The following is a 12962-nucleotide window of genomic DNA, read 5'->3' as shown; positions in this document are numbered from 1 at the left end:
GTAGTATGTAAAATGGGCTAACTAGCTCAAAACATAAGATCATTTTTTCTTCACAAACACTCATCCCTATGAGCATCATCGAAAGACTGAGCCGGTACGTCTTGAGATTGATGAAGCCATCGCAGACGCCTAGCTATCAACATAAATGTCGCCTTTCGCAGTGAGAAAATATTCCGTCTTTATGAGTCCCTGAAGCGTGAAACCTGAAGTTTCATCTCTGATAGGTTGGGGGTATAATTTCCCTTCTAACTATGTAGCCACACGTTGGTTCTTCATGATTTTCTAAATTTGGATTCTTAAAAAAGTAGATGGTCATAAATTATTGGTCTGTTAACACATGTTCACAAGATGCTCCGGGGGAGCGAAAAGTAATTTTTTTAATCCATTGCTGTAGCTGCTCAAAGGTCGAGTTGTCACCAATATACGAGCAGGAAGAGCGAGCAGGTGGGAAACTGCAACTCCAATAAACTTAACTAATATTTAGAGAACCTTGATTTCAACCAAAGAAATAATGTATCCATTTTGTTAGCTAACCATAGGGGTTTTGGTATTATTCCGAGCTGTCCATCACAAGCTCGAAATAATTAGTATAGCATAGAGCTGTCATGTTAACTCACATAAAGTTGTAGTTACTGTTACTGTTAGATTTTATGGGCTTTAACCCACTGAAATACAATGAATGTTATCGAGTTGATATATGCATTAATTAGTTTTAGAAATAGCTGGCCCGTGTGACCGTATGGGTTGATCACTATTTGGACTTAATCGAAATGCTGCCAGATATCAGTATCCTGAGTTTCATTTTCATACTCATTTTAATTAAACATAAATATTATCCACTTGAGTAAATGTTGAACTCATTTGACGTCACAAGCTCTATTCTATCCTGTAATTAAAACTCCATATCTAATGCGCAAAGTCTACCTAATCTCAATACCCAACAAGATCATTTGGCATCTAACAAAGGATCGTATCCGCATAAATCGTAACGAATCAAGCAGATTGTCCTTAATAAGTGTTTAATAAATAGTGCCTACGTATATACTAGACACTATTCTTCAACTGGAGACAGAGTTGGAAGCCGAATGTCAAGAGGCTTCAGTATGGAGAGTGATGAAGATCCTATTTTGTCTGGTCTTGGCATATATATGCAGCCAATCTAATTTGCAGTAGTTGTCCAGGGAGTACTAGTTGTTGAAAGCGCTACGTACATCCTCAACCACCTATACACAGAGACAAACAAACCGAAGAGTTAAATATGTCTTGACTAAGACTAAACTATCCATGTCGATCGTAAAGCACAATATGCTTACACACTGCGTTTGGATGTCTTCATTGGAGCTCAGGAAATGGATTTGGTAATCATCTGGCGTCAATACGGATGTTTGGCTTCATCGCAAAAAAAAAAAAACGGACGTTTGGCTGCACACTGAATTCGTATTGGAAACGAAAATGCAATTCAGGTCCGTTTTGGCTCCCGTGAAAATCTTCCTCCCATGTTTCGGAGGGGTAGCGCTCCGAATTGGCCCGAAATCGTCTCTCCCGCAAAACATACAGGTTGGGGCCCGAACAGAAAAAGAAAAAGAAGTGACGGGATGCGAGACCTAGCAGCGACAGGGAGGAGGCGGCGGCGAGACCTAGTAGCCAGGTGGCCGCGGCGACCACCACGGCGACCGGCGGCGACCGCTCCCTTCTTCCCTGACTCTTCTCCCATCGGTTCCCTTGCCCTTGTTCGCCCTCTACCACACCCCGCCATGGTGTTCGGCGACGGACCAAGACTGACACACCCCGCCGTCGGCTCCTCCCTCCGACCGACGTCACAGGCCCGGCACGCCCTCCGCCCTCCGAATCTTCTTGTCAAATTCCAAAGTTTGTCATAGCCTGGATCTTCTTGTCAAATTCCAAAGTTTGTCATCCAAACATGATCTGGAATTGAAATCTCAGAGGCATTTCAAGGGCCAATTCATGGGACAACCAAACAGGTGAATTTGTATTCCTGCCATTTCAGTTCCCTCCACTGATTTGGAATTTAGACCAATTCAATACGGAGCTCTCCAATGGAGACATCCAAACGCGGTATTACAAATTTTTAAATGGGAGTTAAACGTAGAAACCTCCACACTGAAGGAGGGTTTGCAGAAGGAACATTTCTACGATTTTTTTGGAGAAAAAGAAAACACCATGTCTACGTTTTTTGTGTAAACCACTAATCTGCGAATTAGAGCGCTTTGAGCACGTTTATGACATCTTGGTCCTGCTCGTGAAGAGCTGACTTGGCAAAAAAATGCCACTTGGGCACTTTGATTTGTCTTCTCTAGTGACCCCCCCCCCCCCCACCCGATCCCTGTTCAAGTCGACGCCGCCCTCGACTCCCTCGGTGCCAGCCTCTGCCGCAGCCAGTGCCCACCAGCGGCCTCGGTGGCCATCTCACCCAGTCGCCTCCACCAGTCACCCCCTCAACTTCCCTTCCTAATTTATGATTGGAAAGTACCCCCACGCCATCGACACTGGGTGGAGGTGTAGGTTTCGAACGACAACCGAGGGCCTCAAGATCTCGGGCATGTAAGAGGGGCTAGACGGGGCCATGGCTGGGCTCATCCACTGCAGCCCACTAGATCGAGAGAGGGCGCGGTGGTGGCTTTCGAGGACCATCCGTCATGTCGGGTGTAATGGGGCTTGACGGAGCCTTGACTGGCATCAGTGGATGTGGTGTGTCGTTCCTCTCCGCCACCACCAAGCATCCCAAATTGAGTTGCTTCCCCACGGTGGCCAATGCACGAGTCGATGACCATGCCCTCGTCTCTGGTGGGGATGGCGACAACTTCTCGTGCGGAATCGTCCCCATGTTCGAGCTCCACCCTGCGAGCCAATGAAGAAGGTGTGGTGTGTCATGGATCCCACCGGGGAGAGAGAGAGAGAGAGAGAGAGAGAGAGAGAGAGAGAGAGACAATTCAAACGTCAAAGCGTCAAAATTGCAATTTTTATGCAACGCGAGCCTGTCCAGCAACCCCTATATGTCAAAAAGTTATCAACCGATCTAAAAGCATGATTAATGTCACTTGCTAGGTCATTACCCGTAGACATAATGTTTCTTGCCAAAACATCGTAAAGTGGTTCTTTCTGCATACTCGTCCTTCAATGTGGTGGTTTTCTGCATTTAATAACTCTTTTAAATATGGCAGAATGGTAAAGCTAGACAAGGGACATGTGTAGCTAGTGCACATAATACCAATTAGCGGCAACACCTAATAATGTTTCTCATGACTTGACACGACAACCAAGCAAAGATGCTTGGAAGTTTTGAGTGGTGTAATATCAATAGGCATGTGATAGATATGTTTAACTTGTCTTAACATAAAAATTGTCCACTTAAATAAATAGTGCACTCATTTGCTGATACTTGCTCTACTATCTAGTAATTAAAACTTCATATCTAATGCACAAAGTCTACTTAATCTCAATACCTAACACATGATCCTTTGGCATCACAAAGGATCCAATGCGCATACATCGTAATGAATCAAGCATTTTGTTCTTAATAAGTGTTTTTGTTTTGCGGGTGTCCGTAATAAGGACTCGTTTGGTAATCCACCAGCTCCTTAAAATTTAAGAATCTACAGAGCATTTGTGCAGCCGCTACGCGAATTTTAACTACAGCTCCGTTCGCTCCGGGAGCAGAGCCGCAGAGTGGAGGGACTCCGATCCGGGCCTAAGGCCCCGATTGGATTGGCGTTTCACAGCGCCATACACCTGTAAAAATTATACAGACCTAAATCCATCGCTTTTTTACAGACGAAAATCAACTAAGACCTATATAATACCCCTGTAAAATATTTACAGGTGTATAAAAATACACCGATGCCAAACGGGGCCTAAGTGTTTAATAATAGTGCCTGTACGGGAGGCACTAGTCTATAATTTCAGTCTGTAGGCAGAGTTGGGAGCTGATGCCAAGAGGCTTCATTATGGAGAGTGATGAAGATCCAATTTCGTCTGGTCTTGGCATATGCGACCAACCTAATTAACTTGTAGTTGGTCAGGTACTAAACTAGAATAGTACGTAGTAGTAGTTGAAAGTGGTATAGACATCCTCAACCATCTATACACAGAGACAGACAAACCAAAGAGTTGAGAAGACTCCATGTATGTCTTGATTAAGACTAAACTACATGTCTTTGTCGTAAAGCATAAGATGCTTAAAAGTTTATAAATGGTGCTCCCACTGTAAACTTTTATAAGACGTTCTAGGTCACAAGATGCTTATAATTAAGACGTTCCGTAAGACCTATTAAGTTTACATAGGTAGTAGAATGATAAGGCTAGACAAGGGACAGAATAGCAACTCTAGCCGATCCTCTTAAAAATAAAGGAGTAAACCGTCGGGTTAGCCTTAGTGAAGTAAATTTATTCCATTAAGTTTCGATCATTTCTAGCCAATCCTCTAAACTTAACAGAGTATAACTTACTTTTGGCTTATGCAAGTTTTTTCAAACATATGCGTCTCCACGACGAATGGGGACAACTGACAACACCAGCAACACTGGTGAGCACATCGGACATCGTACCTCCGCCTGCACTAACCGAGGTTGACGCCGGCGTCCTCAGGCGTCCGCCGATGTGCTGGTGCTGGAGCTGACGTTGCTCGTGAATCCATGTCCCTACTGAAAAGCGTGCGCATGGTGTATTCAGGGCGTATTTAGACAGCCATGGTCATCGCCTGCTAGCGAGCTCACGCCTGGCTTTTTCTTGTCTGTGTATGCATTGACATAGTTCATCTCGACCGCATGCGTTGAACACGCACCTCAAGTGCTATATCTGCGGCTGAAGCACATGTCGTACACCGGCGTGGTTTCCGGCGAGTGGCAGCCCGTGGTGGCTAGAGCGGTGGCAGTCCCAGGCTGAGCCGCGGCGGGTGTCTTTGGAGCGAAAAAGAATCGGACGGAAGAGCAAGTTTTTTACTCCTCTAACCGGTTTAGGAGTATGGCTAGATGCCAGTTAGAGGATCCGCTAGAGTTGCTCTAATAATACTACCAAACAGCAACAACCAAAAACTAGCATTTCTCAAGACTTGACTCGACGACAGCCAAGCAACTTGCCCACAAGCAATTTGAGAACAATTAAAAGATGCTTGGAAGTTATGAGTGGTGTTCTGTAATGTCAGTATAGAACTGCATGTGGCGTGTGGCATGTGGCCGGAGGAAACCCTCGTTTTCGAAGAAAAAAAATTGTGGCATGTGGCGTGTGATGTGAATATGTGATAGATAGGTGCAATAACTAACAGCACAATCATCCGCGTCTCTCTTCCGGTATTCTTTCCCATGTCGACGACAAAGGTAACTGGGTGCAGCTCCGTCCTCCCAGGGACGGCACTGCCGGTGCGGAAGTCCTGCTGGAACCATCAGCGAAAAGCCCCTCTTCGCCTGAGCTTCAGCAAAGGCGCTATGGCTGTGCACGCCTCCAGGCTTCTTTCCACGCAAGCACGCTGCCGTGAGTTCTTCTGTCCTACTCCTCTCCTCCACTGGGCTTGTGTGAGGACTCAGAGGATTTCTTCTTGCAGCGGTAAGCAGACCCAGCTTTAATTTGCTTGGATGGGTTTCATTGTATGACTTGTGTTATGTAGGATATGCATGTCCTTTCTGTTCTTGGGAACTTCAATGTTTTGGGATATCTACTTTACAATTTACATAGGACAGATGGATGAAGCACATTTTATCCTATACGACTTGTGTTAGTGGTGTCAGGAGTATTATGCCGCATTTGATCTCGAAAGAATCAAGAGATTTGAGGATTTTCATTTTACGGAACATGAGATTCATGATGTCTCCTTCGCTGTCCCTAAGATTACGGTTAGGAAGACGATGATGACCAAGAAACAGTTAGCTCTCTACCGACAATTAGCTCTTACTGAAAGGCGTCCAGTTTTATCACGCGCAGAGCACGAACTAGCTTGGATGCCTTTTTTCTCCTGGACTATGTAACCTAGTTAAAGGGGGTGAGATTATTACGTGTAGCATAATTCGTATCAAAGTCGGCAATATCTTTTTTAGGACAGTGTACAGAAGCACACCTCTTCATCTCTTTCACGCAGCTGGAGCTGGACGAAAGGACGATAGTTAACTGATTTGATATTTGTTGTGTGCCCTGGAGTTACATCATCTATAGTGTTCACATAACTGATGTGCCTCAGAATTACATCATCTATAGTTTTCACACAACTGATGTGCTAATTGATTTCAGTCATCGAACAGCATATGTTGAAACGAGGCTGGAAGGACAAACAAATTCAAGATCGACAAATGTGGTATGAACCCTCCATATTTTGCCAGGTTGAATGATTTAAGGCTCCTGTCATGATACTCTTCTCTCAATAATAAATTAAATATGAAATAGGAACGTGCGACTAGGATCAAGAAGCAGCTTCAGAAGCCTGAATTTTTGCCATCTTCATATGACACGGCATGGGTGGCTATGGTGCCATTGGCGGGTCATCTTAAGACGCCATACTTCCCTCAATGCGTTGAATGGATATTGCAAAACCAGCATGGCGATGGATCTTGGGGTATCACTGAATATGACTTATCAGCCGACAAGAATGTTATGTTATCTACATTGGCATGTGTTATCGCACTTAAGAAATGGAAAGTTGGCCCGGAGCACATAACTAGAGGTACAAACTAGGGATGCCTTTACTCATGGAGTATTGTTTACTCTCTTTTATTTTCCAGAACTGCAAGGTCTTGATGAGATGAAAATGACCCTGGGCAGGACTAAATTTTATTGGAAGAAATTTCTCAACTGTTATCGATGAGAAAATTGACGCTCCTACTGGCTTCAATATCATATTTCCTGGTATGGTTCAACTTGCCATTGAGATGGGTTTGGAATTTTCAGTTACAGAAAGTAGTGTCCGTGGGATTCTTCGCCGCAAGGAAATGGAAATGGAAAGGTTTGTCAATGACAATTCAAGCATCAACATTGTGTTTATGAATTATTTAAACTTGTTTGGTAACCATTCTAAAGTTACCTCATGTGGGGATTTTCCCCAACAATTGCAGGTTTAAAAATAATGTAATTTGTTTCCCCCCATTTGTACTTTAGGGGCATCTCTTTGCAAAGCACAAGTGAACCGGTTATGTGAATATGAAATTTGTCTGCTACGTCTCTTATATTCCAAAAAATGCTAAGAGGCAGCTTCACTTTCAGAATATTCTTTATATAAAAATAGTTTGAAGGAAAGAGTTGTCGTCTCATACTGTCATACATACTGCTTCTTTCCTAGTACCAATTAAGATAGGTTGACTTTTACAGCGCTTTATTAGAAGTCCTTGTGTTCATTTTATACAGGCTTGCGAAGGATAAATCTTATGGAAAAGAAGCATATATGGCTTTTGTTGCTGAAGGGTTGGGAAACTTGGTGGACTGGAATGAAGTTATGAAATTCCAGAGAAATAATGGATCATTTTTCAATTCTCCTTCCACAACTGCTGCTATCCTTGTTCACAACTACGATGAGAAAGCCCTCCAGTACCTAAATTTGCTTGTCACTAAATTTGGTAGTAGTGCAGGTGAGTACATCTACCTGCCGTTATGAAGCACCTTAGGGGTGTAGACTCTAGCGAAATGCTTAATGTGCCACTGTAACTTTGCAGTACCAACAATGTACCCACAAAATATACATTGTCAGCTATCAATTGTGGATACACTCGAAAAAATTGGAATATCTCGATACTTTTCAACAGAGATAAAGGACATCCTCGACATGACATACAGGTAACGGCCATGAGTGAGGATTTGATGTCTATTTTGAATAGCTTGTAGATCTTATTGTGTCATCTTTGCAGTTACTGGTTACAAAGAGACGAGGAAATCAGGTTGGATTTGGAAACATGTGCAATGGCGTTTCGCCTTTTACAGATGAACGGATATGATGTTTCCTCAGGTACTTCGTTGAATCCCTGCTATATTATTTTATATTTTATCTTGATTTAACTGATTATTATAATCCGATGCAGATGAGTTGTCACATGTTGCTAAAGCCTCCACTTTCAGTAGCTCACTTCAAGGATATTTACATGATACCAAATGTATATTGGAGCTTTACAAAGCTTCCGAAGTTAACTTCTCAGAAGATGAACTGATCCTAGGTTACTGGCCGAGGAAATTATTGACCAAAAACTTGTGCTCTGATGGGATGCAAAGTATATCGCTCTCTGAAGAGGTGCTTTTAAGTGTAAATTAATGGCAGCTTTATTAGTTGGTTCTTTGCTAACTAAGGATACACACAGCTATTCCAGTGGACAATTATGTTGAAGTTAAATTATGTGCTTTTGGTAATTTCAGGTCGAGCATGCTCTTAAATTTCCCTTTTATGCCACCGTGGAACCAGTAGAACACAAGAGGAACATTCAGAATCTCGATACCAGGGTTCCTCGGATGCTGAAGAGGAAAAACTTGTAAGTCTTCATTTGTAAGTAAAATAGTCTTTGAAATCATTTTAATAAACATGCTAGAGAAAAATTCAACCATTTTGAGAATCAGGCCACATCGCGTCAATCAAGATCTTCTAGCTCTGGCAATTGACGATTTCCGTATTTCACAATCTATTTACCAGGAAGAACTTCATCACCTTGAAAGGTAATATGGCAATGGCTATTGCTTGCTTACTTGTCTTGTTAAAAACTTATTACAAATTTTATTGCAACAGTTGGGCGAAAGAGAACAAGCTGGACCAACTACAATATGTACGGAAGATACTGACGACTAGCTATCTCTCTGCTGTTGCCGCCATATCACCACATGAACTTTCTGTTGCTCGTGTTGCGTGTGCCAAAACTATTTTTCTCACAATTATTTTTGATGACTTGTTTGATGTTGCTGGATCAAAAGGAGAACTGGAGAGCCTCATAGGATTAGTTGAGAGGTAAATCCATTATCTTGATATTTTGGCCTTTGATCACTTTCTGAAGTAGTGGTACTGTCTTATGCATTGCCAATTAATAATCCATCATCCTCCCTTTCTCGACAATGATTTTCTTAGGTGGGATGAGCCTCACAAAGATGAGGAATTCTTTTCTGAGCGAGTAAAAATTGCATTTTTTGCTCTCTATAGAACAGTGAATCAGCTTGGATCAATGGCATCTATAGTACAAAACTGTGATGTTACAAAGCACCTGGTTGAACAAGTAAGTTCACGCATGTGTGATACACTATTATGAATTGCAGCGTTCAGTATTGACAGGCAGCTGATACTCTTTTGTAGTGGCTACACTTACTAAGGTCTGAGATGACCGAGGCAGAGTGGAGGAGGAGCCAACATGCTCCAACAGTTGAAGAATACATGACACCTGCAGCTGTCACATTCGCACTAGGCCCAATTATCCTCACATCACAGTATTTTATTGGAGAGAAACTCTCAGAGCATGTCGCCAAAAGTCAAGATTACAACGAGTTGCTTAGGCTAGTGAGCAGGTGTGGCCGTTTCATGAACGATAACAGAACCTCTGAGGTAATTGATTAATTCCATTTCTGAAAAGAAAAGTATCCCTAGTAATGAGGATACAAAATCTAACCTCGTAAATGGTTAATTTCTGACAAATGAAATGATGTTGTGCTGCATGCAGAGGGACGGCAGAGATGGTAACCTGAATTGTGTTGTACTGCTTGCTCTTCACAGTGGTGGTTCTATGTCCATAGAAGCGGCTGAACAGGAGATACATAATTCTATGGTTTCATGTACAAGAGACCTGCTAAGATCGGTTCTTAGAGAAGACAGTGTAGTTCCTAGGCCATGCAGGGAAATGTTCTGGAGGTTTTGCAAGACAAGCCACTTGTTCTACTTCCGTAGTGATGAATTCACCTCACCAAGGGAAATTGTTGGAGCATTGAATGCTGTAATTCACGAGCCACTGAAGCTCCAAGCTAGCCGTCCATCTTTGGTTGCTCGACCCGAATAGCCAATGCCGGATTACATGAATCTCGTCCTACTCATATTCATATATATCAATCATCATGAACCAAGATCTGGGTTGCTTATTACATGTTGGTGGCTTTTCCCACTACCTCAACTGCATGTAGCTCTACTGCTCTAATGAAGCATGCAGTTTGTCTCCAAAGATGGGAGAGATCAAAAAAATAAAACAAGCATAGACAACCATTTCCCCGATGTTGATAATTAAGAGCTAGAGCTACGTGCAGAAGGGGGCCTAACTTGGGTATTCAAGAATTCAACAATCTGTAGTATTAGATTTCGAGGGAAAAGCGGCGCAATGTGTCCATTGGTCTTCAAAACCCTTGCAGCAGCACCAGCAAGAGATAAACCATAGATCCTGATATTTATCAGTACTCATCACATCTGGGCGCATTAATTACGATTGGAATGCAAAATTGTATGATCAAACAATGGTTAGGGGGGTGGGGGGTTGTGAATTCTCAGTTTGACAACTTCCAAACCAACTTCTCAGCGGATAGCAACACGAGCATTTAAATATCTAGCACTGAAGATCTGATAGACATAATGTTTATGGAGAAAGCGTACCTTAGTTTCAGAATTCCGGTGTGTACACAGTTAAATCTGCTAGACATTTTCCCCTATGAGGCTATGAGCTGCAAAATACTTCCTGATGAACACCGGGGCCATTATTCAAACGGTGCTGCATTTTTTATACAGATAAGTCAAATATTAATATCCAATGCAATACATATATACCAAATCGAAAATTCGAAATCCCGTCAGGGGTCCGAGGAGTGAGATGGAACGAGGGAGGAGGCGCAAACCGAACCGAACCCGCCGGAAGGGGCGGGATGAGATCGCCGCCACGCTCTTGACAACATGCGCCGCATGCACGCACGAATGCAATGGGAGGATATGGCGACGTCGGCGCCCTGCGCGATGAGGGCGAGGCGGCACGACGGCGGCCTTGTCGGCGTCGAAGCGGGAGACGAGGAGCGCCGGCACGGCGGCGGCGTCGTGAGATCTGCCCATCCGCCCCACCAATCGCGAGGGCTCCGCACCGCTCGCCTGCAGGCTCCATCCCGAACTACCCCGGATCTCACCGGCCGCGACGGCGAGGATCTCGGCGGCCGCCGCGTTTGGCGTTGGACCGTTGGAGAATCGAGATGAAAAGCACGGTGTGAAGACGCACTATTCACTAATTTCTGGTCCGCGGCGGCACCGGTGTTCTTTTCCATCGAATTTTAATAAGTGCGGCCTCATTTTTTTTCAGTCGGGTGCGGACATCGTACCAGTCCGTTCGATGGCACCTGGTCGGCAGCAACGCAAGGCGTGTTCATAACGTGCGGTGTAGCATTGGGACCGTCATCGCATATTCTAGTTCCTCTCTTCCGAACCAACGACACTTGTCCGGTGTCACTGACGGTTCCTCGCCCAAATCCGTTGCGCCGTCCAAATCTCGTCATAAAATCGTCTGTGGAGCGGTGCCCTATCGTCGGTGTGGGGTGAATCGCTGGTGGTCAGGGAGGGGAGCGATAGTCGCACGACACTGTTAGACACATTGTATAGGATACGGTTGTTAGTTGATGTATCTTAAACCGATTCTATCTTCTCTCCGATCTCCCTTATCCCATGTAACCTCTTGATAGATCTTGCCTTGTACTCCAAGATATTTGTGATATAAATACATTGCGGCCCAAGACAAAGGGTTCTACGCTTCATCACATGGTCATCAGAGCCCTTCCTCTCGACGCCTAGCTACCGAGAAGAGAAATTGCTCCATTGGTCGTAGAGAGAGTCGACGATGACAGACCCCGCGCTCCCCACCATTGCATCCACCCAAATCACATCCGCCGCGCCCTCATCCTCCTCCAACACCTCGCTCTCTCTCGGTCCACCTCCATCAGAGAAGCTCACCAGGACGAACTTTCTTCTTTGGAAGGCCGTCGTGCTACCCCAGATCAAGGAAGCACAGATGGAACACTTCCTCGACGCCGCAAGCCCGGCGCCTCCCGCCACCATCTCCATCACCAAGGATGGGAAGGAAGAGCAGGTCTTCAACTACGCCAGATCAATCTGGTATGCGCAGCAACAGCAGGTACAAGGATACCTCATGGGATCTTTCTCTCGAGAGGTTCTCGCGCAAGTGGCGATGCTTCAGACGCCGGCCGAGGTATGGACTTCCATCCACGCCATGTTTGCTGCACAAACACAAGCCCAAAAGATCAACACCAGGATGGCCCTCACCAATCTGCAAAAAGGTAATCTAACCATGGCAGAATATCTTGGAAAGATCAAAACCCTCACCGATGAAGTTGCCTGCGCCGGTGCACCGCTCGGAGATGCTGAGATCATCTCTCACGTCATCGCCGGCCTCGACATCGACTACAATCCCGTGATCTCCGCCTTGGCCGCACGGGTCGAATCGGTCACGGTCCAGGAGATCTATAGCCAGCTTCTGAGCTTCGACGCCCGGCTCAGTATGCTGCAGGGATCCAATCTACGTCAATCTTCTGTCAACGCCGCCTCCCGCGGACGTGGCCGTGGGCGTGGACAGCAAGGGCGCGGACGCGGAAGCGGCGGTGGAGGACGCGCCGGACACCAGGGCCAGACTCGCCCTGGTAGTGGTGGTGACCGCGACGGCGGTGATCGCAGCGGTAGCTACAACGGCGGCGGCTACAACAACAATCGCCGACCAAGGTGCCAACTTTGCAAGAAACCGGGCCACGAAGTCATTGACTGCTGGCACCGGTATGATGAGGACTACACGCCCGAAACACGCCAAGCTGCTGCCGCCACACGAGTGTTGGGGAACGTCGCATGGGAAACAAAAAATTTCCTACGCGCACGAAGACCTATCATGGTGATGTCCATCTACGAGAGGGGATGAGTGATCTACGTACCCTTGTAGACCGTACAGCAGAAGCGTTAGAGAACGCGGTTGATGTAGTGGAACGTCCTCACGTCCCTCGATCCGCCCCGCGAACAATCCCGCGATCAGTCCCACGATCTA

General features: G+C 45.2%; 1 protein-coding gene and 1 non-coding gene across 2 annotated transcripts; both read left to right on the top strand.

Moving 5' to 3' along the window:
• Nucleotides 1-5268: 5268 nt before the first annotated feature.
• LOC123397496 (ent-kaur-16-ene synthase, chloroplastic-like) lies at nucleotides 5269-10153 on the top strand. Its single transcript, XM_045092025.1, has 14 exons — nucleotides 5269-5559; nucleotides 6249-6301; nucleotides 6391-6667; nucleotides 6766-6946; nucleotides 7345-7565; nucleotides 7650-7770; nucleotides 7842-7939; nucleotides 8013-8218; nucleotides 8341-8453; nucleotides 8539-8634; nucleotides 8705-8920; nucleotides 9038-9182; nucleotides 9260-9505; nucleotides 9621-10153. The coding sequence occupies exons 1-14, from the start codon at nucleotides 5319-5321 to the stop codon at nucleotides 9951-9953; spliced, it is 2547 nt and encodes an 848-aa protein (XP_044947960.1). The 5' UTR covers nucleotides 5269-5318; the 3' UTR covers nucleotides 9954-10153.
• Nucleotides 10154-12281: 2128 nt separating this feature from the next.
• Nucleotides 12282-12420, top strand: LOC123400552. The gene has a single exon (XR_006610785.1). It is a non-coding gene; the product is annotated as a small nucleolar RNA Z247 (small nucleolar RNA).
• The last annotated feature ends 542 nt before the right edge of the window (nucleotides 12421-12962 follow it).

The sequence above is a fragment of the Hordeum vulgare genome, chromosome 5H (assembly GCF_904849725.1).
Source record: "Hordeum vulgare subsp. vulgare chromosome 5H, MorexV3_pseudomolecules_assembly, whole genome shotgun sequence".
Lineage (NCBI taxonomy): Eukaryota > Viridiplantae > Streptophyta > Magnoliopsida > Poales > Poaceae > Hordeum > Hordeum vulgare.
The sequence above is the reverse complement of the archived record's forward strand: the minus strand, read 5'-3'. Positions and strand labels throughout refer to the sequence as shown.

Bases quoted from the DNA above. Each gene is read 5' to 3' on its own strand.
- LOC123397496 (XM_045092025.1), top strand. From the start codon at position 5,319: ATGTCGACGACAAAGGTAACTGGGTGCAGCTCCGTCCTCCCAGGGACG. The intron at 7,771-7,841 runs GTAACGGCCATG...TCATCTTTGCAG, and splicing joins ATCCTCGACATGACATACAG to TTACTGGTTACAAAGAGACG. The intron at 8,921-9,037 runs GTAAATCCATTA...TGATTTTCTTAG, and splicing joins CTCATAGGATTAGTTGAGAG to GTGGGATGAGCCTCACAAAG.